The 27914-nt window shown below is 43.2% G+C and overlaps 1 protein-coding gene across 1 annotated transcript in view; it reads left to right on the top strand.

The window, feature by feature from the left end:
• PRMT8 (protein arginine methyltransferase 8) overlaps window positions 1–27914 on the top strand; it is a 114607-nt gene that overhangs the window by 65555 nt on the left and 21138 nt on the right. The window contains exons 5-6 of the mRNA XM_003410625.3: window positions 21621–21763; window positions 22384–22471. Of these exons, the coding sequence (XP_003410673.1) occupies window positions 21621–21763; window positions 22384–22471 (231 nt within the window). The remainder of the gene's footprint in view (window positions 1–21620; window positions 21764–22383; window positions 22472–27914) is intronic.

Below are 27914 nucleotides of genomic sequence, written 5' to 3'. Positions count from 1 at the left end.
AATTGATTACGATGACACACCATGGAAGCTAACCTGGGTGAGGAAGGAAGTGAGGAAGTGAAGAGTGGTGGTGGTAGATGAGTGATAGTGAAATCGGAAAGGACAATGGCAGACAATATGGTGGCGGTGGCCATGAGCAGCACCGAGATCCAGAAGCCTATTTAAACCTGAGTTGGGGAAATATTGCTCAGACACTCCTGACCTCTGGCTTGGTGCCCAGTGCCTAAGGTTCACACAGAGGAACCAGGTCTTTTCTATACCTTCCCCAGAAAAGTGCTTGACCTGGGCAGAAAGGACAGAGAGGTGACCTCTCCACTTGTCTACTAAAAGTAGAAAAGAAAAAAACACCAGCTAATTCTTTCTCTCCAAGGTGGTGCAGCCTGGCATACATGTGCTTTCATTGAATCTCCCTCTGCCCAGCTCTGTGAAATAGTAGGGCAGGTTATTTTTCCCGTTTAACAGATGAGGAAGCTGAAGCTAGGAGAGTTGGGTGACTGGGCTGGGGTCAGAACCTGTGGTCTTGGTTCTTGTTCCTGTGCTCTTTCCTAGACTGAGTCTATGTTGATATGGAAGCACCATGTGTGCCTGCCCAGCCTGAAAGTAAAAACCTCTCAGGAAAGGAGGGAAGGTGTGAATAGATGTAGAATCAAATATACTCTCAGCATATGAGTCCCACCCCTGGGCCTAAGGCATCTGCAGAGAACATTTAGAGCACACCTCTGCCTCTGTGGAGGCTTCTCTTGCACAGGAACTCCTCACGTCTGAGGGTCTGCAGAACCCCCTCCAACTTTCACCTGTCACTCTTGTTGCCAACTCACCCAAACAAGCATTTGGAGCTCTGGAACAGCAGCCTCCTGGCCTCCCCTCTTCCTCTGGCCTGCAGAGGGCTACTGCCTGCAGACTTTTGTAGCAGAAGGTGGGGTGCTGGGCAAACCCCAGCTGAAGATTTCCTGCTTGTCAGGAGGAGGTCTGTTTGGCTCTGCAAGTGTTCCAGGAAAGAATTGCACAGCGCCCCTCCCATCTCCTCTGGTTCACACCTCCAGGGCCCCCAACAATGCCTCGTGTTCTTCTGTTTTTCCTTTCCCTTCCCTTTTCTTCCTTCCCCTTTCCTATCTCTTCCCTTTTAAAAAAAAACTTCAAAACACTCCAATTTACAGAAAAGGTGAAAATATAGCTGTTGTTGTTGTTGTTTTTCTGAATCATTTAAGAGTAAGTTGCTGACATGACTCCCCATCATCTCTGAATACTTTAATGTGCATTTTCAACAATCAAGGACACTTTTCTGCATACCTACAATACAACCGTCAAAACCAGGAGATTAACATTAACACAGTATCATTATCTAACGCTCAGGTCTTATTCATGTTTCAACAATTGTTGCAACAATGCCCTTTATAGGACAAGGAGCTGGTTCTGAATCACACCATGCCTTTAGTTGTTAATGTCTCTTTCGCTTCCTTCCAGCTGAAGCTCCTCGACTTTCATGGCCTTGACACTTTGGAAGTTTACAGGCCAGTGTTTTGTAGACAGTCCCTCAGTTCGATTTGTGTGATGCTTCCTCAATTCTGGATTCGAGTTCTACATCTTGGGCAGGAATGTCACAGACACGATGCTGTCTGCTCACTGCATCTTATTAGGTGGCATGCAGTCCTGGTTTGTGCCATGACTGAGAACATTTGCTTTGATGGCTTAATTAGGGTAGTGTCTACCTGGCTGCTCTGCCGTTAAGCTACTCACTTCCTCTTTGTAATTATTAAGATTTTCTCGGGGTGGTACTTTGCAACTAAGTAAATATCTCATTCTTCATCAAATTCCATTTGTTTGTTTATGTATGTGTGTATGTATGTGTTTATATCACCATGGACTCATGGCTTCCTATTTATTCCATAGGTTATATCTGTTATAATCCGTTTTTACTTTGATACTCAAATTCTTCCCAGTTTGATCCCTGGAAGCCCTTTTAAACTGGCTTCTATGCCCTTCAACATGCCCCCTTCACCTTTAGAGAGCTACCTTACTTTCTGGCACAGTAAACTATTCCAGGTTCATCTTGTAATTTCCATGTCCCAGCTCTCAGATCAGCCATTTTTCCAAGGACCCCTGATTCCTTTTCGTGGAGAATGGCATTTAGAAACTAAGATCTGGGCTAGATGTGCTCATTGCTTTTAGGGCGTTGCTGCTCCCAGGCTGTTTCAGTGGACAGAGCTGGGGAATGTGTGTATGTGTGCACGCATGCGTGCCCGTTTACCTAACATTTATTTCTGTATCTATTTATACGTTTTGTCAACTATGAGTTCACACTGATAACTCCACTTCTAATCCAAAACCACGGGATTCACTCTAGTTTTCTCCCTTTCCGTATTTGTAACTCCCTTCTCTATAGGGTTGATATGAGTCAGAATTGACTCAACAGCAGTGGGTTTGGTTTTTTTTTTTTTCCTCTGGCAGTAATACATTTACTTATTTGATCAATCCCCATACGCAGTCTCCCATTGTCACTACCCCTGTCCCATGCAGATACTTCTGTCACCTCACACAGGCTCCGGCACCCTGTGTTGAGCAGCCTTGGTATCCCACTCAGGCTCTGACTCGCTGAGCCAGGCTCCCCCAGCCCCTCAGCCTTCACTGTCCATGCCTGGCCACCTCTCCAGGGGGAGGCCTTCCTTACCACCCTTCCCCGGGCTCTGAGGGGCTGGGCTGGGCTCCCCCCAAGTAGATACTGTCTTCACAGCTCAAGCTTTAAAGTCCCACGCTGGGCCATCCAGTATCTCCCCCATTCCAACCCCCGCCCCACCCACCCCCCATGGACTCAGCCCCACCTAATGGCTTTAGACTGAATTGTTCCATGCTCTGGATTTTGATGGCTCAGACTTGATCCTGTGCTTCTGAGGCAAAGGCCAAGAAAGACAAACCAATGTCTCCAAAAGAATAGCCACCTCGATGGCTGGTACCTGTCCCTACCCTTTACACACGCAGTACCAAGGAAGAGGGGACTCCAGGTCCAGGGGCCTGCATAAGTCAAAACTGCCTTCATTTCTTCCTCCCCAGGGGTTGCAACAGGTGGGTGGAGCCGGCGAGGCTTCCCAGGCCCCTGCCCGCCGCTCCAGCTCCCCTGCCTTGGCATGTGTACTAGAAAGAGGACAGCTTGACTGCAAGAACGCTTCCATGGAAATGCTTTTGAAACGCTGCAACAGCCAATTGTGTGGGTCTCGGGGGTGTAGGTGTAAAGACATAAATAACAACAGGGGACATAAAATACCTGCTACTCAGAATCAATCACTCTCTCTCCCTCTCCACCTCCTTACGGCTCCTTGGACCAGATGTATTCCCATGTAGACACACACCTACATGAAGTCACCTGCGAGACACATGCAGCCTTCACATGGGTCCTTACACACGCACGGCCCACACATGTGCCTCAGCAGCTCCTCTTTGACTCAAGCGCTGATGACTGTTATTTCCTCGCCTTCCTTGCTGAGGAAAGCTAGTGGGCTGCCAAGATGCCTAAAAAGGTAGATTTCTTCGTGAGAGTTGACACAGGAGCTCAGGGATTCGTACAATTTGTATAGTTCTAGAAACAATACATTAGAACCCACTGAGTTCTCAGACATCTAAAGGGGCGGGGGAAGTATCCTTCTTTTCTCTTCTCCTACCTGAATACACCCTAAAGCGTAAATGTCATGGAGGGAGCAGGCCTTAGCAGAGTGTGACACACAGAGTGACAATGGACTGAGGAGCCACTGCTACGTAAGGGCAGAGAAAACCGTCCAATCACATCACCTTTCTGAGCCTCTGCCCACACGCCCGTAGAGGGAATGTGTCAGTGCACAGCTTGTAGCGTTACTGGGGGATCAGAGAGGATGCACGTAAAGTGCCTAAGGCAGGGCCCCCCATTTAACAGGGGCTATGATTTTTTTTTTTTTATGAGTCAGAGTCAACTCCATGGCAGTGGGTTTGTTTTTTTTGTTTTGTTTTCAAAAAGTGTTGTGTAGATCCTTTCATTTTTAATGTTCTACAATTTGGCGCTTCTTGGTTACATACTCCAAACCTTATACAGATGTTGCTTTCATTCTTTGTTCCTATAACATTCCTCTGTGCTACCCAGTCATCTAATCCTGGGATGATTCTCCTGATGGGGAACTCACTACCAGCATCCAGGGGGCTGTGATTGTTAGAAAGCACTCCCTGTCACTGAGCTGAATTCTGCCTCCCTGCGATTATGTTGACATTGTTAGCTGCCATCAAGTTGTCCTCCAGCTCATGGTGACCCAGTGTACAACAGAACGAAATGCTGCCTGGTCCTGTGTCATCCTTATGATTGATTGTGGATCAAATTGTTGTGATCCACAGGGTCTTCATTGCCTGATTTTTGGAAGTAGATTGCCAGGCTTTTCTTTCTAGTCCATCTTAGTCTGGAAGCTCCGCTGAAACCTGTTCAGCATCATAGCAACACGTGAGCCTTTACTGACGGACAGGGGGTGGCTGCGCACGAGGTGTTTTGTCTGGGAATCGAACTTGGTCTCTTGCATGGAGGGCAAGAACTCTACCACTGAACCACCAATGTTTCATCCCTGCGACTTTACCAGCCTTCTACTTTCCTTTAGGCCAAGTGAGGAGACTCTGTCTTCACACGGTAGTCCTCTGCCAGATCTCCGTGCTGCACAACCCCTGTTCCTTCACCCCTCGCTCAGAGGGCTCTGGTTTGAACCACTGTCCTCTCTGTCCATGCTTCGGCGTCTCTCCCACCCTCAGAAACGAACTAAGCTAAGAGGCAAACATAGCCTGCTGGCTGGAGAAGTTGGATGCTGTACTTCTTTTTTTTCTTTTTGTATTATACTTTAGATGAAGGTTTACAGAACAAACTAGTTTCTCATCAAACAGTCAGTACACACATTGTTGTATGACATTGGTTAACAACCGCATGACACGTCAACACTCTCCCTTGTCAACCCTGGGTTCCCTATTACCAGCTTTCCTGTTCCTTCCTGCCTTCCAGTCCCTGCCCCTTCAGTCTTGTTTTGTTCCATGGGCCTGTTCAGTCTTTGGCTGAAGGGTGAACCTCAGGAGTGACCTCATTACTAAGCTGAAAGGGTGTCCGGGGGCCATACTCTCAGGGTTTCTCTAGTCTCTGTCAGGCCAGCAAGTCCAGTCTTTCTTTTTGAGTTAAAATTTTGTTCTGCTTTTTTTGCCAGCTCTGCCCGGGACCCTGTATTGTGATCTCTGTCAGGGCAGTCAGTGGTGGTAGCTGGGTACCACCTAGTTGTACTGGTGGAGGCTGTGGTAGATGTAGTCTATTAGTCCTCTGGACTAATCTTTCTCCTCTTCGGTTTTCTTCATTCTTCCTTGCTCCAGATGGAGTAAGACTAGTGGAGTATCCTAGGTGGCCGCTCACAAACTTTTAAGACCCCAGACACTACTCACCAAAATGTAGAACATTTTCTTTATAAACTCTGTATACTAATTAAGCTAGATGTTCCCCAAGACCATGGTCCCCACAGCCCTCAGCCCAGCAATTTGGTCCCTCAGGGAGTTTGGATGTGTCTATGGAGCTACCATGACCTTGCCTTCCCCAGTATTGTGTACTGTCGGGTGCTGTACTTCTAACAATGCCGCTCCGGTTTCCATTAACGTTTGCAGGAGATGCCGTGTCACAGTGTTACCAAGCTGGCAGTCGACTACCGTCCTCTGTCCATCCACCTGTTACTGCCAAGCTGTACCTCCTAGTGGATATTTTGAATCTAAATGGAAAGTCGTCCTTTCTATTCATAGTAGATTTCATGTTGTTAGATATGGTCCTTTATTACAAACTAAGACTCTTTAGAACATCAGTCTCCTGAGGTTATTTTTCCGTTTTGTGTTATATACACATTGGGTAAGTGCTGTTTAGCGAGTTCCAGCAACTGGTTTGCAATCGGCTACTAATTAACCTAAAGGTTGGCAGTTTGAACCCACTCAGTGGCTCTGTTGAAGAAAGGCCTGGCAAACTGCTTTCATAAAGATTACAACCAAGAAAACCCTATGGGGCAGTTCTACTCTGTCACATGAGGTCACTATGAGTTGGAATCAACTAGACGGCAATATATATATATTTTTTTTTCTTTTCCGTAGTCAGTATGGAAGCTCCTGTAGGTTGGCCTACATTCAGATTATTAATCAACTCCTTTGGGTAGTGATGTAACCAAAAAAAAAAAACCAAACCCCGTGCGGTCGGGTCAATTCCGACTCATAGCAACCCTGTGGGACAGAGTAGAACTGCCCCATAGAGTTTCTGAGGAGCGCCTGGTGGATTCGAACTGCCAACCCTTTGGTTAGCAGCCATAGTACTTAACCACTACGCCACACTTAACCAGTCAGTTATAAATCCACATGATAATTCATTAGGACAGAGTAGAACTGCCCCATAGGGTTTCCAAGGAGCGGCTGGTGGATTTGAACTGTTGACCTTTTGGTGGTTCGGAGCCCAGGCTTTAGAACCAGACTTCCTGGTTGAGACCCAGCTCTGCCGCATTTAGCTGGTGATCTTGGATAACTTACATTTTTGTGCCTCAGTTTTCTCATCTTTGAAATGGGTATAATAGTGGTACATACTGCATAGGGTTATTGTGAGGTTATTGTGAGGATTAGCAACTATGTACAACCTTGGTGGCGTAGTGGTTAAGAGCTGCAGCTGCTAATCAAAAGGTCAGCAATTCGAATCCACCAGGTACTCTTTGGAAACCGTGTGGAGCTGTTCTACTCTGTCCTGTAGGGTCGCTCTGAGTTGGAATCGACTTGATGGCAACAAGTATGTAAAACCTTGGTGTGCTCAAACAGGCTCCTATAGGCTCCTGAGATCCAATTGTTAAATCTTCAGTAAATTTGTTGAGATGGTTGAAGTCACTTTGATAGCTCGAAATTGACCATGATGGAAGTGTTCATACGGCTGAAATCAGCAAATATACTAAAAATCAGGGCTTTTTTCCCCTGGAGATTCTGTTGTTAAGTATCTACAAATATACCACTGTGTAAAACACAACAGTATCTGGTGGGCAGTAAGCACTCAGTAAATGTTAGCCATCATTATTATTATTATTTCATTTATTAACTTGACTAATAACCCTTTATTAACTTGACTAATAACCTTGTTGAAAGAATAAAGGAAATTAATCAAATATAATTGTTTTTAATGAACCTGTACTAGTGGTTCCTGGCAATTGCTACTTCTTTATCTAACTGCTCGTGAAGCAACCCATTAATAGTCTTAGAAATGAGTTTCATTTATTCATTCCTTCAAGTTGTATTATATCACCTACCAGGCCTGTGCCATGTGCTGGGGAGTCAGTGGTGAATAGGACAGGCTAGATCATTCCTCTTATGGGGCTTACAGTCTCATGGAGAAGACAAATGAAAAAGCAAGTGAACAAACAAAATCCTAATATAAAATATAAATTATGAAAGTACTTCGCAAGAATAATGGTATAATTGAGAAAACTAGGAGAACTGCTCTCAATAGAAGGAGCCCTGGTGGAATAACAGCTAAGTGCTCGGCTGCTAACTGAAACGTTGGCATTTGAACCTCCCCCCCGCTCCCCAGAAGCTCTGTAGGAGAAAGACCTCGCAATTTGCTTCCCTAAAGATTACAGCCGAAAAACCCCTATGTGGCAGTTCTACTCTGTCACTTGGGTTGCTATGAATCTGAACTGACTCAATGGCATCTAACACCAACCAACTTTTGGGTGACCTTGGGGGCACGCTGGACTGCCTTGTCTGCCTTGTGAGAGACGATTCTGCACGTGTCTTCCCAGCCTGTGTTGAAAGGCATCACATTGTTAGCTTAAAATGGCCATGGTGGAAGTATTTATATCACAAACTTCAGCAAATGCTACAAATCAGGGCGTTTGTTTTTTTTTTTTTTTTTCCTTCTGAAGAGCCAGCTGCTAAACATAGCCCTGCACTTGTGGTGAGAAAACACTTTTTTGAGGAGAGGGCATTAAAGCTGAGACCTGAGAGTTGAAAAGAGGTTGGCCATGATAAGAGCAGAGTCCCTGGGTAGTGCAAATGGTTAACCAAACTTGGCTGCTAACCAAAAGGTTGGAGGTTTGAGCCCACCCAGAGGTGCCTTGGAAGACAGGCCTGGTGATCTACTTCTGAAAAATCAGCCACTGAAAACCGTACGGAGCACAGTTCTACTTTGATACACATGGGGTTGCAACTGTTTTATGATAAGGGTGGGGGAACGAATGTTATCCACCAAAGGAACTGCCTGCGCAAATCCTCTGAGGTGGGAGAGGCTTCTGTCAGTCTCCATGTAAACTGGTGTAATTAATGAGTCAAAGTGGAACCTGGACTGGTTTTCTGAATACCTGGCCTAGGAAAAGCTTTGTCGTTTTCCACGTTCCCTCTGATTTCAACAGCTCTATCCGGTGTCATTTCCTTCTTAACAATGCCTGGTTCCCTTGGCCAAACTCGTACAAGCATCTGCCTGTGACCACTGTGTGGGATGTTTGCCCAGGCTAGGACATGCAGGGGGTTCTAAGTGGTGGCTGATAACTTGGGCTTGGGAAAAGTCATGGTACGGTTTTGGTTAACCAGATATTATTCCAGCCAGTGCCTAGGGAAGGAAATGTGCAAAGCAAGGTCTCTGACTAGGGAAGGACCCTGGTCAGATTCAGGCAAAACTTTAGAGCTCCAGCTAAGCAAACAGGGCCCTCAGCCCTCAAGGGACACAGAGGAAACTAGTCAGGCAGGTTATATACTAGGGACAAGGCAGAAACTCAAGACTTGTGCTCTTGGGTCAACAGGGAATTTAGGAAGGGATGGGATACAGTACAGAGATACTATCATCTGAAGGCACAGCACTCAGGGCTCATTTATGCTACTCCAGTTATGGGGTCCGTTTGCTGCAGGATGGATTCTAAGTTCCTCCAGGTGCTGAGGGTAAAGATGCTGATGTTCTTCTCGCATTAGCTGGCTCAAGAATAGGCCTGGGTCTGACCTTGTAGGAGAGGATTATCCATGCATCTGGGTCCTGGTGAAGACAAGGGTAGGAGCTGAGTCTGTTACGAGGGAGGTCGAAGGGTTCTGCCCACTCCTCACGCTGAGTCTGCCTCTCCCTGTCCTACCAACAATCAACCAACCCAACAAGCCTTCAGGAAAGGGCTGGATTAGTCCTTTACCCTCTCTGATTTCTTTTCTCCCATAGTCCTAAGTGGTTGCTGCTTTCTATATTAATCTACATTCATTACCTTGCTTGGTGTCCGCAATAATCCCATGAGCAAGGTAAATCAGATATTATTCTATCCATCTTACAGATGAAGGAAAGAAATCTCAGAAAGGCTGAGTGATTTGCACAGTTACACAACAAGACCCGCGTTTTGGCTCTACAATTTGGCTTCTCTAAACCCCAGTTCCCTCATTAGGCAAATGGAAGAGTAATACCAACTGCACAAGTTGACATAAGGATTATTGAGATAATATGTGTGAAGTCACTCTGCAAACTGTGATTCAAGTGCTAGCAATTTTTGCTATCGTAATTAGGTCTAGTTTGAACATCTTTTGTCTCTTAACCCAGTGCCCTTCTTATACAATTGTTTATTCATCCACCCATTCATTCAGTAACAGTTTTGGAATGTTTGTGAGAATCCAAAGGCTCTGATAAAGAAAATCAAAAACCAAACCCAGTGCCATCGAGTCGATTCCAACTCATGGTGACCCTATAGGACAGAGTAGAACTGCCCCATATGGTTTCCAAGGAGCGTCTGGTGGATTCGAACTGCCGACCCTTTGGTTAGCAGCCATAGCTCTTAACCACTACGCCACCAGGGTTTCCAAGGGCTCTGATAGATCCTAAAAGTAGAACATTAAAAGAGACAATGAAGAGAAGAGTTCATAACTGGAGCTAAGAGAGGCCCTCAGAGGGGCATAGCGGGGTGGGTGGGTGGGAGTATCCGGGAAAGGTACATAAGGAAGCAGAGGGCGGGAGCAAGTGGCTTTGCTGTGGAGGGATGGCATCCGGGCAGGCTCCACTAGCTCATCATGTGCTCCCTGTCACCACCCACATGGCACTCATTCCCACATTTCTGTGGGACAGGATCTGCTTTGGAAATAGTGAGGAGGTGAAAATGGGGTGCTCACCAACTTTAGATCCTCTGCGGTCAGCTGATGGATGCTCTGGAGACCCAAATGAGATCAGACTGGTCTGATTTGTTAAAAAAAAAAAAAAGTCAAATAAGTGACCATTAATAAGAACGACTAGATTTTCGGTCCTAACCACCCAAGGCAAAAAAAAAACTAGATGTCTAATTTGTAAACTTGAAGCCACAGGGGGAAACTTTCCAATTTAGAGTGCATTGCTCCCTGTTGTGGGTTTAGTTATGATTAATCATTCTAAAATTTATGAGCCAGGGTCCTGTCATAGCTAGTTGAACAAATTTTCCATCTTCCTTATGGAATAAAAACACAACTCCAGGCAGTGACCTCAATGCAACCTTGAGCTGATGCCGCTTTAGTGATGTGGGGTCCAGATCGAGGGTGGGGCTCTGCAGCCTGTAAGCGCTCTGGACTTTGAGATCAGTGACTGAGATGCCCTTGGAAAGCCGCAACGTGGAGGAGAAGGGAAAACTGCAGCTGCGTGTGTCTTCATAGGCCTTTGAGCCAACCCAATGCCATACATTCACCCATAGCCCCTAATGAATTGGCATAAACCCCAAAACGAGAGGAAATATTTTGAAGATTGGGAAATTGACTCTGGGACTTTAAGTGGTTGTTGTTGGTGATTATAGACAGCAGGAAGAATGTTGCCGATGAGCCAAATGGGCAATTATATTTGGGTCTGTAGAACTATGAGCTCTTTAAAAAAAAAAAAACAGTCAGAGTCCAGGAATTGGTGCAAATTAGAGTCAAACTAGACATCACAGGCGTCTTTTCTTTACTGATGTCAGCTGCCCCCACCATTAAACCTTGCCTTACGTGTAGCAACTGCTCAATGTATATTTGAAGCACCAAAGCATTTTGCTGCTTCTAACTATCTTAGGGATTTTCAGATCCAGCCGTCTTCATTTTTTCCAGTGAGGAAACAGAAGCCCTAAAGAAGAGAAGCTGTTTGATCAAGGTTAGCTGTCAGCTGGAACAAGAACATAAGCTGTCTGATTCCAGGACCTCAGTATAAGGTCGTGCAGGTTGGGCACTGCACAAAGGCACTGTACAGGGGGTGAACAGGGTCTGAAATCCAGTCTGCAACTAGACTGAAGGGAGCTGTGCCTTTTTCCGTTCACAAAGGGCCCGTCTACTCACCCAGCCAAGTGTGAAACTAGGGCTGCTCTGAGAAATGTTTGGACTTTAATAGATACAGAAGGGCAATGGTAAGTGAACAGAAATCCAGACTGTTGCACATGCTATGGGGTTAATTGATTCCTTCTACCTTTTTCTGGAAGTGGAAACCGTAAGTATGGATGTTCTACTACCCGTTCTATCTGTCTATCTGTGTATTGTATCTATATTGATCACGATATTGCAGCTAATGGAAAAAAGCCTAGGGAACAGGGGCAGCATTCACTCATCCTGGGTGACACTCGAGGAATATTGCACACATACGTGTCTGTCAGAGTAGACTATAAATTCTTGTCCATTCCGTTTTCTCCAGCACCTGGTAGAGTCCCATGCACTGAATCATCACAGGTGGATCCTTGTACCAGGCACACAGGTCGTGGGGCCCCAGAGGCAGGAGAAGACTCTCCCTGGGCCACGTGCAAGGCATGTTCTCACTCAGAAGGAGGAGCCAACTCATAGTTCCACAGACACATGCAGATGTTAGGGAAGAGCCTTCAAGGAATGTGCAAAGAGAAAAGAAAGGAAAGGCCATTAAAACACTTTAAAAATAGTTGACAAAAAAAAGACAAGCCAGGTTTTGCATGCGAATGATTAGGCAGGTGGATCGAGCATATATTTGTCAGTTCTTTCTCAGAATAAGAAATACATTCCGAATAAGAAAAACATTGGGCACTACACATGCATTTTCAAAAATCCTTTACTTTGCCCCCCTGTGAATTCTCTTGTTGTACCCCAGGCTCCACTCTTGGTTGAATTCCTGGCCTTGTATCTCAGAGTCTCAGAGAACAACCAGACTTCAACACTCACACACAGACACAGACACACAAACACACACTCTCAAAACCTTTTGGAGATCAGCCCCTCCTGCTCTTACTTTTATAGAGGTAGGGGCTCATGACCAGTAACCAGGAGGGCCACAGAAACGTGTGTCTCTTTCTGGTGTGACCAAGGGCAATGTAGGTGTACATAGTATGGGATTTCTTTTCTTTTTCTTTTTTAGTTTTTATTGTGCTTAGAGTGAAAAAGTTTACAAATGAAGTCAGTCTCTCATACAAAAATTTATACACACCTTGGTATATATACTCCTAGTCGCTCTGCCTCTAGTGAGACAGCACACCCCTTCCTCCACCCTGTATTTCCATGTCCATTCAGCCAGCTTCTGACCCCCTCTGCCTTCTCATCTCCCCTCCAGACAGGAGCTGCCCACACACTCTTATGTGTCTACTTGATCCAAGAAGCTCACTCCTCACCAGTATCATTTTCCATACTATAGTTAGTCCAGTCCAATTCCTGTCTGAAGAGTTGGCTTTGGGAATGGTTCCTGTCTTGGGCTAACAGCAGGTCTGGGAACAATGACCGCCGGGGTCCTTCTAGTCTCATTCAGACCATTAAGTCTGGTCTTTTTATGAGAATTTGAGGTCTGCATCCCACTGCTCTCCTGCTCCTTCAGGGGTTCTCTGTTGTGTTCCCTGTCAGGGCAGTCATAGGTTGTAGCTGGGCACCCTCTAATTCTTCTGGTCTCAGGCTGATGTAGTCTCTGGTTTATGCGGCCCTTTCTGTCTCTTGGGCTCATAATTACCTTGTGTCTTTGGTGTTCTTCATTCTCCTTTGCTCCAGGTGGATTGAGACCAATTGATGCATCTTGGATGGTTGCTTGCAGGTGTTTAAGACATTAGATGCCACTCATGAAAATGGGTTGCAGGAAGTTTCCTTAGTAGATTTTATTATGCCAATTGACCTAGATGTCCCCTGAAACCATGATCTCCAAACCCCTGCCCCTGCTACACTGGCCTTTGAAGCGTTCAGTTTATTCAGGAAACTTCTTTGCTTTTGGTTTAGCCCAGTTGTTCTGAATTCTTCTGTATCGTGTGTTGTCTTTCCCTTCACCTAAAATAGTTCTTGTCTCCTATCTAATTAGTGAATACCCCTCTCCCTCCCTCCTTCCCCACTCTCGTAACCATCAAAGAATATTTTCTTCTTTGCTTAAACTATTTCTCAAGTTCTTATAATAGTGATCTCACACAATATTTGTCCTTTTGCAACAGACTAATTTCACTCAGCATAATGCCTTCCAGATTCCTCCATGTTATGAAATGTTTCGTGGATTCGTCACGTTTTTTTATCAATGCGTGCTATTCCATTGTGTGAATATACCACAATTTATCCATTTATTCGTTGATGGGCACCTTAGTTGCTTCCATCTCTTTTGCTATTGTAAACAGTGCTGCAATGAACATGGGCATGCATATATCTGTTGGTGTAAAGGTTCTTATTTCTCTAGGATATATTCCGAGGAGTGGGATTGCTGGGTCATATGGTAGTTCTACCTCTAGCTTTTTAAGGAAGTCCTAAATCGATATCTAATCTAAAGTGGTTGAACCATTTTACATTCCCACCAGCAGTGTATAAGTGTTCTAGCCTCTCCACAACCTCTCCAACATTTATTATTTTGTGTTTTTGGATTAATGCTAGCCTTGTTGGAGTGAGATGGAATTACACTGTAGTTTTGATTTGCATTTCTCTAATGGGTTTAATGGTTAATGATAGTGAGCATTTCCTCATGTATCTGTTCGCTACCTGAAGGCCTGTTCAAATCCTTAGTGCATTTTTTAATTGGGTTATTTGCCTTTTTGTTGTTGAGTTTTTGCTGTATCGTGTAGATTTTAGAGAGCAGACGCTGATCAGAAATGTCATAGCTAAAAACTTTTTCCCAGTCTGTAGGTAATCTTTTTACTCTGTTGGTGAATTCTTTGGATGAGCATAGGTGTTTGAGTTTTAGGAGCTCCCAGTTATCTCGTTTCTCTTCTGATGTTTGTAATGATTAGTTATCATTGTTAGTAATGATTCGTATACTGTTTATGCCATGTATTAGGGCTCCTAGCATTGTCCCTATTTTTTGTTCCAAGATCTTTACTGTTTTAGATTTTATATTTAGGTCTTCAATCTGTCTTGCGTTACTTTTGTGCATGGTGTGAGGTATGGGTCTTGTTTCTTTTTTTTTGCAGGTGGATATCCAGTTATGCCAGCACCATTTGTTAAAGAGACTGCCTTTTCCACATTTAACTGACTTTGGGCTTTTGTCAAATATCCATTGCTCATATGTGGATGGATTTACGTCTGGATTCTCAATTCTGTTCCATTGGTCTATGTACCTGTTGTTGTACCAGTACCAGGCTGTTTTGACTACTGTGGCAGTATAATAGGTTCTAAAATCAGGTAGTGTGAGGCCTCCCACTTTGTTCTTCTTTTTCAATAATGCTTTATTTATCTGGGGCGTCTTTCCCTTCCATATGAAGTTGGTGATTTCTTCCTTCATCTCATTAAAAAATGTCTTTGGAATTTGGGTCAGAATTGCATTGTATGTCTAGATCGCTTTTGGTAGAATAGACATTTTTACAATGTTGAGTCTTCCTATCCATGAGCAAGGTATGTTTTTCTACTTACGTAGATCTCTTTGGGTTTCTTGCAATAGAGTTTTGTAGTTTTCTTTGTATAGGTCTTTTACGTGTCTGGTAGGATTTATTCCTAAGTATTTTATCTTCTTGGGGGCTACTGTAAATGGTATTGATTTGGTGATTTCCTCTTCGATGTTCTTTTTGTTGGTGTAAAGGAATCCAACTGATTTTTGTATATCTTGTATCCTGATACTTTGGTGAACTCTTCTATTAGTTTCAGTAGTTTTCTTGAGGATTCTTTAGGGTTTTCTGTGTATAAGATCATATCATCTGCAAATAGAGATAGCTTTCTTCTTCCTCACGAATCTGGATGCCCTTTATTTCTTTATTTAGCCTAATTGCTCTGGCTAGGACTTCCAGCACAATGTTGAATAAAAGCGGTGATAAAGGGCATCCTTGTCTGGTTCCCGATCTCAAAGAGAATGCTTTCAGAGTCTCTCCATTTAGGATGACATTGGCTGTTGGCTTTGTATAAATGCCCTTTATTATGTTGAGGAATTTTCCTTCTATTCCTATTTTGCTAAGAGTTTTTATCATGAATGAGTGTTGAACGTTGTCAAATGCCTTTTCTGGATCAATTGATAAGATCAAGTGCTTCCTGTCTTTTGTTTTATTTATATGATGGATTACATTGTTTTTCTAATGTTGAACCATCCCTGCATACCTGGTATGAATTCCACTTGGTCATGGTGAATTATTTTTCTGATACGTTGTTGAATTCTATGGGCTAGAATTTTGTTGAGGATTTTTGCATCTAAGTTCATGAGGGATATAGGTCTGTAACTTTCTTTTTTTTGTGCTGTCTTTACCTGGTTTTGGTATCAGGAATATGCTGGCTTCACAGAATGAGTTTGGGAGTATTCCATCCTTTTCTATGCTCTAAAATACCTTTAGTAGTAGTGGTGTTAACTCTTCTCTGAAAGTCTGGTAGAACTCTCCAGTGAAGCCATCCGGACCAGGGCTTTATTTTGTTGGGAGCTTTTTAATTACCTTTTCAGTCTCTTCTTTTGTTATGGGTTTATTCAATTGTTCTACCTCTGTTTGTGTTAGTGTAGGTAGGCAGTGTGTTTCTAGAAATTCATCCATTTCTTCTAGGTTTTCAAATTTGTTAGAGTACGATTTTTGGTAGTAACCTGATATGATTCTTCTAATTTCAGTTGGATCAGTTGTAATATCGCTTCTCTCATTTTTTATTCGGGTAATTTTCTTCCTCTCTTGTTTTTCTTTTGTCAGTTTGGCCAATGGTTTATCAATTTTGTTAATTTTTTCAGAGAACCAGCTTTTGGTCTTGTTAACTCTTTCAATTGTTTTTCTGTTCTCCTTTTCATTTAATTCTGCTCTAATTTTTATTATTTGCTTTTTTCTGGTGACTGAGGGTTTCTTTTATTGCTCTCTTTCTAATTGTTCAAGTTGTAGGGATAATTCTTTTGATTTTGGTCCTTTCTTTTTTTTGTATGTGTGCATTTATTGACATAAATTGACCTCTGAGCACTGCTTTCACTCTGTCCCAAAGGATCTGGTAGGAAGTGTTTTCATTCTCATTGGATTCTATGAATTTCCATCCTTAATGTCTTTTATATCCCAGTATTTTTTGAGCAGGGTATTGTTCAGTTTCCAAGTGTTTGATTTCTTTTCCCTGCTTTTTCTGTTTTGATTTCTACTTTTATGGCCTTATGATCAGAAAAGATGCTTTGTAGTATTTCAATGTTTTGGATTCTGTTAAGGCTGGCTTTATGACCTAACATGTGGTCTATTCTAGAGAATGTTCCCTGTGCCCTGGAAAAGAAAGTATACTTGGCTGCTGTTGGGTGGAGTATCTGTATATGTCTATGAGGTCAAGTTGGTTGATTGTGGCATTTAGAGCTTCATTGTCTTTATTGATGTTCTATCCTTCACTGAAAGTGGTGTGTTGAAGTCTCCTGTAATTGTGGAACTGTCTATCTCACTTTCAATGCTGTTAGAGTTTGTTTTATGTGTGTTACAGCCCTGTCATTGGGTGCATACGTATTTAATATGGTTATATCCTCCTGGTATTTTGTCCCTTTAATCATTATATAGTATCCTTCCTTATCCTTTGTGGTGGATTTAACATTAAAGTCTATTTTGTCAGAAGTTAATATTGCCACTTGTTTGCTTGATATATTTTTTCCCATCCTTTGAGTTTTAGTTTGTTTGTGTCTCTAAGTCTAAGGTGTGTCTCTTATGGGCAGCATATAGACGGATTGTGTTTTTTGTTTTTTTTTTTTTTAATCAATTCTGCCACTCTCTGTCTCTTTATTGGTGTTGGTGCCATTTAGTCCATTTACATTCAGTGCAATTATGGGTAGGTATGAATTGCACTAAATTCATAAAAAAAAAAAAATTTTTTTTTTTTTTATGAATTTAGTGCCATCATTTTGACATCTTTTTTTGTGTGTTGGTGACAGTTTCTCTTTCCTACTTAATTTCTTGCGTTGAGTAGTTTATCTTTATGTATTGTCTTTTCCTCTTATTTGTTGTCGTTGATCTTGTTTCTGCTGAGTCTTTATTTTTTTCTCGTACTTTATTTTGATCAGTAGGATTGTTAATATCCTTTGTGGTTACCTTAATATTTACCCCTATTTTTCTATGTTTAAAACTGACTTTTACTTCTTTATATCGCCTTGTCTTCCTCTCCATATGAAAGATCTATGACTACATTTCTTAGTCCCTCTTTTTTGTTTTAATGTTGTCCTCTTTTGCATAATGACGTCACTGTTTCCCTGTTTTGAGCGTTTTTTAATCTTCATTTATTTTGTGATTTCCGTCCTGGGTTGACGTCTGATTGCTCTGTCCAGTTTTCTAGTAATGGGTTGATATCTGCTATAATTGATTTTCTGACCAGAGAACTCCCTTTAGTATTTCTTGTAGTTTTGGTTTTGTTTTTATGAATTCCTTAAACTTCTGTTTATCTGGAAATGTCCTAGTTTCACCTTCATATTTGAGAAACAGTTTTGCTGAAAAATGATTCTTGGCTGGCAATTTTTTTCCTTCAATGCTTTATATAAGTCATCCCATTGCCTTCTTGCCAGCATGGTTTCTGGTGAGTAATCTGAGCTTATTCTTATTGACTCTCCTTCGTAGGTGACTTTTCATTTATCCCTAGCTGCTCTTAAAATTCTCTCTTTATCTTTGGTTTTGGCAAGTTTGATTATTATATGTCTTGGTGACTTTCTTTTATGATCTACCGTATGTGGAGTTCAATGAGCATCTTGGATAGATATCTTCTCATCTTTCATGACATCAGGGAAGTTTTCTGCCAACAAATCTTCAACAATTCTCTCTGTATTTTCTGTTATCCCTCCCTGTTCTGGTACTCCAATCACCTGTAAGTTATTTCTCTTGATAGAGTCCCATGTTATTCTTAAGGTTTCTTCATTGTTTTTTAAATTCTTTTATCTGATTTTTCTTTGACTATATTGGTGCCAAGTGTTTTATCTTCAATCACACTAATTCTGCCTTCCACTTCCTGAATTCTGCTCCTCTGACTTTCTATTTAGTTGTCTAATTCTGTAATTTTATTGTTAATCTTCTGAATTTCTTATTGGTGTCTCTCTATGGATTCTTGCAGCTTATTAAATTTTTCTTTATGTTCTTGAATAGCTTTTTAAATTTCTTCAACTGTTTTATCTGTGTGTTCCTTGGCTTGTTCCACATTTTGCCTGATCTCCTCCTGGTCTTGTTTCTGATGTCTTGTAGAGTTCTGTATATTAATCTTTTGTATTCTGCATTTGGCAATTCCAGGAAGCCATCTTCATCCAGAAGGTCTCTTGATTCTTTGTTCTGAGAGCTTGTTGAACTGATCATCATCTACTTCTTTATGTGATTTGATATTGACTATTGTCTCTGAGCCATCTCTAAGTTATTGTATAAGTTTATTTTATGTTTGCTTGCTGTATCTTAGCTTTTTGCTTTGTTTTGCTTTGATATCCCCAAATAGGCTGCTTGAGTGAGCTAGCTTGATTATTTTTGCCTTTGAAGTTCTAACACTCTGTCACCAGATGGCTAAAGCTGCTATCACGTATATCAGTCTAGGATTCCATTCACTTTTCTTATATGGCTTCAGCTCAGGTGTCCAGGTAGCTGCTCATCAAATGTGTGGTACAGGCTCTGTCCTATGGCCTTAGAGGGGCATGGGTGATTGGTGTAGGTACTGGTATCTGCTTGCAGCAGGGGGCCACACCCTGAACAAGGCAGGGGGCTGACAACCATCCCCTGATTGTCTTTGAGGAAAGTGCCTCCCCGTTCCCTAGAGTGCACAGGTGGGTAGGTTCTGCAGATGTACCATGGGCACCCAATGCTTTTGGTTGTAAGAACTGGGAGGCACCAGTTATCCTTGGACCCCTGTCGTGGGTGGCTAGGTGACATGGGTGAAGCCACCAGCCCTTAGGCCCCTGATGTGGGTAGGTGAGGACCCTGTTAATAGGCAAAGCGGTGTCAGACGTTAAACACCCACCTCTCCACCACACAGCTGAAAGAGTTGCAGTCTGCCAACAAGGGCCTTTTCTCCTGAAATAGGCCCACACAGGTCCATGCAGGTGCGAAAAGTATTGAAAGTCCATGGACCATTTATGCCTGGACAGGAGCCGCTTCTGTCTTGAGCTTCCCAGGTTAGTGGAGGTGGCAGCTTTTCTTTTTATCCAATTGTGAATTTATTCCTTCTCCAGGGCCGGGAGAATGGCTCAGGGTGCTCAGCAGAGCCTGTCTCAGGCCCAAGGAAGTCAACAGCCACTGAAGCCGGCTTGAGGGCTGGGGGTGCAGTAAAATATATGCAAGAACTTAGCTTTTGCCAAGAGAGTTGTTCTTCTCTGATTCTGGAGGTGTGAGTAGGCTGTGTGGCTATCTCTCTCTGAGGAAACTGCGTCCAGAAATGCGACCACCAGCCCTGCTGCCATCACTCCAGGGAATGGTGCCTGAGGGTTTCCAGCAATTCATGTCCGGCACCTCCTCTCTGCTTCTGAACTATCTCTCCCTCCCACTGCCACTCAGTCCGTTTTCTAACTTTGCCTCTGATGTTCAGGGCTACTAGCTTGTCATAAATATAATTATTTCACTTGTTTTTTTGGTTCTTTGTCTTAAGAGGGATCACCGGAAGTATCTGAGTATTCCACCAGCTTGGTCCCACCTCCTCAGATTTCTTATAGAAGAAGCTGTACCTGATTAAGCCTTGATTAAGTACCAGACACTCTAGAGCAGATCATCATTGTTGTTGTTGTTAAGTGCTATGGAGTCAGTTCTGACTCATAGCAACCCTATAGGAGAGCTGCCTGATAGGGTTTCCAAGGAGTGGCTGGTGAATTTGAACTGCTGACCTTTTGGTTAGCAGATGAGCTCTTAACCACTATGCCACCAGGGCTCCACATCATCATTAGAGGCCACTAATGGACAGTCCATCACCTGCATTTTCTGTTTTGAGGGCACTAAATAAAGCCAGTAAACTGCATGCCCTTTGCCACCTAGAAGCCTTCAGTCCAAATTAGTTTTCATGAAACTTAGATTTGTGACAGATGTGGCTCTTTACTCCTGGATACAGGCCATTATTTGATTTTTCTAGCAAAGATCAGGCATTGTGTGTCTTTTCAGAGGACACCGCAGAACACGAGTTTCAGAGCATGAATACGTGTAACCTTTCAGAGGAAATGTTCAGAAGGAACCAGCCAGCCAATGCATCACCTTGTCAATTTAACAGTGGTGTCTAAGCTAGCTTTTGCTATATTGTTACAGCAACAAATGCAAAAAGAGGCTCCAAAATTATGTGTATGTCAATGGCAAACGATCAAAACCTAACTAAGAAGTTTCTCCTGCCACAATGAGACCTGAAAGTCTTAGTAATGACTCATGAGTAGAGGCCAAGTAGCATAGGGACTGTGTCCCTGGTCCTATCCCTTCCACCTCTCCATCCGCTGGTCCACAAGGAGGAATATGTCAAATGATATCTACCTTCTGCCCAGCCTCAATTATGAGCCTGGCACTTCACATGTATTAGTTCATTTAAGCATACAACCACCCTATAAGGAGATATTAATTTCCCTGGTTGTTCTCTGGGGAAATGAAGTTCAGTTATATCGAGTAACATGTGTAAAGTCATACAGATAATACTTAGAATATCCAACGCTCAAACCCAGTTTCTCTGACTGTAGAGTCCATGCTCTTATCATGACACCAAGTTACCTCCTTCACAAAAACTGCATAGGCACCCACTGGGTGAACAAATACAAGAGCAATAAGGAAAGAATCCCTGCCTTCCTTGGGCTTGTATCATTAAAAAACAAAACAAAACTCATAGCAACCCTATAGGACAGAGTAGAACTGCCCCACAGAGTTTCCAAGGAGCGCCTGAAGGATTTGAACTGCCAACCTTTTGGTTAGCTGCCGTAGCTCTTAACCACTGTGACACCAGGGGTTCCTTATATCATTAAGTCCACCTCATATGGGGTGGGGCCATGGTGAGAATGTTGGTGTCCTATCAGATATGGACTCTATTCCTACCACCACTGCTTAACCTCTCTAGGCCTCGGTTTCCCTAGTTGTAAAGAAGAATCATAATAACAATAGCGCTTACTTCTAGGGTTGTTGAGAGAATTCCATGATATAGTATATGTAGCTTGCTTAGCACAGTGCCACACACATGGTAACGGCTCAATAATTTTTAGGAGGAAAACATGAAAGTAGTTTTCAATTCTCTTAGCATAAACTAGTTTGGTGAAGAGTGAGGTATGTCACACCCTAAAAGTAGACTCAGAACAGGACTAAAGCCTGGATACCTAGCCCTGATGTTGGTGCTCATGGTTTCTGGTTGGGGTCCTTCCAAAGTGTGGCCTTGGGATTCTTATTTTCCAGTCATCACCATATTTAAGGGTAAAGTGGAGGAGGTGGAGCTGCCTGTGGAGAAGGTGGACATCATCATCAGTGAGTGGATGGGTTACTGTCTATTCTATGAGTCAATGCTCAACACAGTGATCTTCGCCAGGGACAAGTGGCTGGTAAGTGTCCTGCATGCTGCCCCTTGTTGGTCTGCTGGCTGTCTTGCTGCTCTACCCATGGCCTTCAGCCTAGAAAGAATATTAGGACTTCAGAGAGGCCTTGGGCTAGAAGTTCATCTCTTCCAATCCCCTCTCCCCCTTCTTTAAAGCAGATCTTCTCTAGAGGACAGAATGATCATTCTCATGTCCAGCATCCCTAACCATCAGAATGGTCTTCTGTAGGTCTAACCTTGACCTTTTCTGCTGTCATTGACACCCATTCTCTCTTGTCTAGACAAAAGTCTATTCTGTTCAACAAGTACTTAGGACTTGCATAGCTGCTGAGCATGCATTTGACCTTGGCTTCTACAGGCTAAAAGATCAAAATATCTTCTACTGTTCCTCCTTCAGCCTCTGTCATCAGTTCAATTAAGTAGACCTAGGTCCCTCAAATTCGCTTTGCTCTAAAATAGAAATCAAGCATTGCCACACTAGCCATAACCGTGGCCAAAGTGACAGTCTGCTAAATGAGGATGCTGGCAAGGGGACGCTTGTCTGATGACTCTATGTGCAGTTCAAAATGTGATGTCTTTGTCAGGTGAATAGATTACGAGACCCATTTCCCCACAATTCATCAACAGAAACCTGGAGGGCTTATGTTTCCAGACCGGGCAGCTTTGTACGTGGTAGCAATTGAAGACAGACAGTACAAGGACTTCAAAATCCACTGTAAGTCATCTTTTAATCTTCTGTTGGGTTTTTATCATACATTTGGTATGGGATATACTTCAGTGGGCCTGAGGTGACCTGTCAGTATCATGAATACAGCTGCTATGTTTGTGGAATAGTTCATCTGTGACCCTTTCTGGTTTCTTCTCTTTAGAAGTTTCCCCCTAGTTCCAAGGCTGGGAGGTCCACAGAGTGAAAATAAACAATATGGCAGGTATAAGATCAGTGTCCTTGGCTGAGAGAATGAATGCAGTGTGCTATCCCAAAATCCACTCCAGGAGAAAGAAACGGCAGGTCTCTAGACAGGCCAACCATTTTGAACCTGTTTTTTTTTCATACCACTCAAACTTATCTGAATAATACTGATTCTCCTTCACGTTAGTTAAAATATGTATTCTTCCCTGAGGTTCTTTTGGGGAATGGTAATGGTGGTGAGGATGGTGGGAACTTTGCTTTGGACAGTCAAACAGATGGGGTGTGTGTATGTGACCGGGAACTCACATCCAGATCTATAGTTATGATGCCTTCTCAGCCTAAAATTTGTAACTCTTAGAAAAAAAATGAAGCCAAAACAACTCTCCACTGCTTTATCTGGTCTGAAAAGGGCTGTTTTCTTTGATTTTTTTTTAAAGGGTAATGTTCCTCAGTGCCACAAGCCTGGTCCTTGATGAAATTATACCAAATGCATTTTCATGAGGTTACACAGGTCATGTGTCCTCAATCAGACCTAAACATGATAAAGAGGCAAAGAACTGCCTCAAACAAGCAAGCATGCCAACCATCAAACTAAAACATAAGAGGTAGAAACTCCAAACAAGGAGTTTGCTGAATCCTACCAAACTCAGTAAATCTGGTGGTCGAGCCCTGCTTGATTATTGTGGAGGGGCTCACAGACTGAAGAGAGCCTAAGACTGTATAGTTCAACAAATTGTTGCTCAGTTGATTCAAACAATTGCCATCTAATCATTGTTAGCGCCACTGATGGTGTCTCAGCTGGACTGTGCTTTGGAATGTATGTGTGTGTGTGTTCACGCCCTTCTGGAAATAGATCAGAGCATAAAGTTCAGAGCCCGGATACAGGGAAAGACAAAAGTGGGGCAGTTGTTAGCGGCTCTATGTCCTGATCACTGTTTGCCTCCAGCCAATCTAATGTGGTTCCTAGCTAACATTTGCCTTTCAGGGGGAAGGAGACAAAACTCTAAATGAGAGCACTGAGAGGGAGGGTGGTCTAGCTCACATGATCTTGCTTTGAAATCAGCCAGCCTGGGATTCAAATCCTGGCTCTGCCATTTTTTAACTGGATCTTTGAGCCTCATGTAGAGATAATAGGTCAATCTCATAGAGTTGTCCTGAGGATTGAAGGAGATAGGGTAAAGGACATAACGCAATTTTTGGTGCTATAAGGGACCAGGCTGGATTTAATCTCTAAAAGTGTCATTAAGCCCCTTTCTGCTCATGGTTCTGTCAAGCAAGCCTGACTGCCAAACTTGTTGGCCTCCAGCAACTGAGAATCTAGGACAGATGTGCTCTCACAGAAGATTGCAGAAACAACTGAACAGTAAATATTGATCAAATGCACGTACAAATAGGACATGTTTTGCCCTAGAGCTGCATTGGAATGTTGCTTTTGGAGCTCTTGCCGGGTGACTGTACTGAATAGTGTTTTGAGGAAATCCTTCAGGTACATTCATCATTCTCATAGCCACTTAAATATTTATTAAGCTCCAACTCTGGGTACAACTCTTTAAGAAACTTCCACTTGATTTCAAAAAAGAACAGACCTTGGCCCCCTACATTCCACTGGGTTGTGTCTGGGAGCCTCTGGAGTACAGACATTGTAATAAAGGAGCCCTGGTGGCACAAGGGTTAAGTGCTCGGCTGCTTACCAACAGGTTGGCAGTTCCAACCCACCAATGACTCCATGGGAGAAAGACCTGGTGATCTGTTCCCATAAAGATTATAGCCTAGGAAACCTTATGGGGCAGTTCTACTGTCTCACATGGAGTCGCTATGAGTTGGAATCAAGTCAATGGCATCCAACAACAACAACAATAGTGTAACACTGAGGAGGAATGGGGAGGGTCCTAAGAGGAGTTCTAGGGCCAGCCAGGGCTGGGGACCTTGTGATTTGTTCTTTCACATTCAGTTTCTATTTTTATTGATTCTGGGGAAGAAGAAAACATTAAAATTCATCCTCATTTTTCCTTGTGGAGTGCTTACTCTGGAGCCTCTTTCAAAAACCAAACCAAACCAAAACCACTTAAAATTTATTTAAGCGCAGCCCACCCACTAAATTTTCTACTTAAATGCTTTTTGAGTGACTTGATTTTGGTTCTGGTAAAGGATGCAGTCTCATTTAGAAATATGTGTTTCAAATAAATGGACATTTTGGTTACTCAGCACAAAGGTTGCTGGTTGCTGGAACAATTGTAAGCAAGCTTCAGTGGGCTCAAGAACTGGTTAAGAAAGAAAAATCTTTAAGTGAGGCAGGAGAATGAAACATGCCCAGCTCCTTCCAGAAAGTAAATTGTTAGGCAAGTGCCTTCCTTTCCTCCCCGCCTCCTTGTGCCTTGGAAGGAAGGAGAGAAACACAGAGTGCATCCTCCATTTGCTCACCAACTAGTAGAGGACACATACAAAGGAGGAGAAATGTCTGGCATATATGGGGCTCCCAATATATATTTTGTTGAATGGATGAATGAGGGAAGAAAGTAGACCAGTGAAGGAATGTACAAGATTTAGTGTTTTACTCTGAGAGAGTTAGTGATCACTTTTGTAAAAAATTTCTACTATGGAGGAGATTCATAGAATTGCAAAATTGGAAAGAAACTTGGAAATTTCTTGCAGAGTACATGAACCTAACCCCCTTTCCACCCTCCTGAGAGGCAGAGGGATGGGTTCCAGGCCTCCCTGGCTGACACGAAGGCTGAAAGCAGGCCCCGTGCCCAGTCCACAGTATTCCAGTTAGAGCGTGGAAGGCATACCTTCTGGGAGAGTTTGGTTGCTGTCCCTGGTCTCTCCTCCACCTTCTCCTCTGCAAGGCTGTCGCATGGACTTTGAGTCCACCTAGTCAGTAGTAGGTAGGCCTGGGCTTTTTTGCTGCTTTAGCATAACATAGTGGAGTCCTTTCCAGGGAGTTGTTTTAATCCATAAACCGAAGATTCACAGGTCCATCTGCTGTCATTTTTTTATATCCCCAGATAATTAAGAATAATATTTCTGGGTCGCCAATGGTTTCAACCATCGCTCCACCCTGCACTCACTCATTCAATACACAGAACAGAATTGCAATAAGAAGTGAATATGCTTGATTTGTATCTTTCCCCACCCCTGCTCCATTTCTGGAAACCCTGGTGGCATAGTGGTTAAGAACTATAGCTGCCAACCAAAAGTCAGCAGTTCGAATCCGCTAGGCTCTCCTTGGAAACTCTATGGGGCAGTTCTACTCTGTCCTATAGGGTCGTTATGAGTTGGAATCAACTCGATGGCAATGGGTTGGTTGGTTGGCTCCATTTTTGCTAAAGAGGCTAGTGAGAAATAAATGGTTCGCAGAAAAAAAGGGGGTGAGAATCTAATGCTATAGATGGTCTGTCCCCTGAATAACTGAAGGAGGTGCAATCTAGCTGAAAAAAAGGTAAGTAATAACACCCAGCATGGCAAAGTGGTGCAGGCATTAAGTGTTGGAAAAGAATTTCAATGACCGAGGACCTCTTTTGTGCCAGGTCTAGAGTTGTAGGTGCTGAGGACAGGAGAGTGCCTATGGTCAGGATACTTAGAGGTTTCACAAAGGCTGTGAGACTCAGCTCACCACTTGAGGACTGGGAGGGACTGTAAAGATCATCTAGCCCAAGGGATTTCAAACTCTGGTTGGAATTGCTGGATAGACTTGTAAAAAGCTAGCATCCTGGGTCCCAAGTCTGGAGATTCTGATCCAGTAGGTCTGGGTTGGGTTCAGGGATCTGTATTTTTAAAAACATCCCAGATGATTCTGAAACACAGAATCACTGAACCAAACTCCTCATTTTACAGACAAGTACAAAGACAGGATTTACCCGAATGTGGCCACACGGTTTTGATGGTGGCAAAGCCAGAGCTTGAGCCACATAATGATAATAACTACTACATACAGAGTCCCTGGGTGGTTCGAACGGTTAAGGCACTCAGCGGCTAACCGAAAGGTTGGAGGCTTGAGCCTACCCAGAGACACCTTAGAAGAAAGGCCTGGCAATCTACATCCAGAAAATCTGCCATTGAAAACCCTATGGAGCTCAGTTCGACTCTGACAAGCACGGGCTCACCATGAGTTGGAATCAACTCAAAGGCAACTGGTTATGGAATACTTGTTATGAGTAAGGAGCTCTCTTATACACTTTACGTATAATATCACACTCGGTCCTCACAACAACCCTGTGAGGTAGCCATCATTATCACCATCTCCATTTCAAAGAAGAAACTGAGGCTTCCAGAGGTTAAATTCTTGCCTCTCTAAGGTTACACAGTAAATAAATGGTAGAGTCCAGATTTGAACTCCAAACCCTTAACCTTTACACACGTGGCTACTCAGGAACCTGCCCAGCCTGTGAATTAAGCTTTAACATAAGGCAGCATCCAGGAAGGCAGAAAGCAGGAGCACAGTTTCAGGTCTCCTAAGGAAGGGCTTTGAGCAAAGGCAACAGGGTTTTGTATGGACGTCGATTCTCTCTATTTAGGTGATTCAAATTCACCTACTCACTAAAATTTATTTGTAGTCCCCAAATTGATACTCAAAGTGTTTTCTTGGTTCTTCACCAACTTGCACAGAGCAAGGAAAAATTTGAGTCACCCAACAAGCATGCTTCCAGCTGAGGCCAAGCTAGGTGACCTCTGACTTCTTGTTTCAGCTCTCAGACTGTAAAGAGGTGTCCTTTTTGCAGTCTAGCTAGTGCCACACTTTTTGCATTTTTGTGCTTTTTGTTGGTGATTTTCACTGTTTAAAACAGTCCCCAAGCATAGTGCTGAAGTGCCATCTTATGTTCTTAAGTTCAAGAAGGCTGTGATGTGCCCTATGGAGAAAATATGTACGTTAGATAAGCATTGTTCAGGCATGAGTTGTGGTGCTGTTGGCCATGAGTTCAATGTTAATGAATCAATGATATATACTAAATAAGGTATCTTTAAACAGAAACACACACGAATCAAGGTTGTGTATTGATCAGTTGACAAAAATGCTGTGACCAGAGGCTTGCAGGAACCTAACCGTGAAATTTCCCTGGGAGCAATGATCTAGTATTTGCTAAGTCAGTGTCCACGGTGACATGATAGAACATAACTGGTGCTAAGAATGAGAATCGATTGTATGTTTTATCTAGGGAGACGGTAGATGGCTATTTCCAGATTCTAGAAAGGGTTTCCTCTGGAGACTGCTCTATTGCCAACTGAGCAGCTTCCTTCCTCAACATGAGGT

The sequence above is a fragment of the Loxodonta africana genome, chromosome 4 (assembly GCF_030014295.1).
Source record: "Loxodonta africana isolate mLoxAfr1 chromosome 4, mLoxAfr1.hap2, whole genome shotgun sequence".
Lineage (NCBI taxonomy): Eukaryota > Metazoa > Chordata > Mammalia > Proboscidea > Elephantidae > Loxodonta > Loxodonta africana.
The sequence above is the reverse complement of the archived record's forward strand: the minus strand, read 5'-3'. Positions and strand labels throughout refer to the sequence as shown.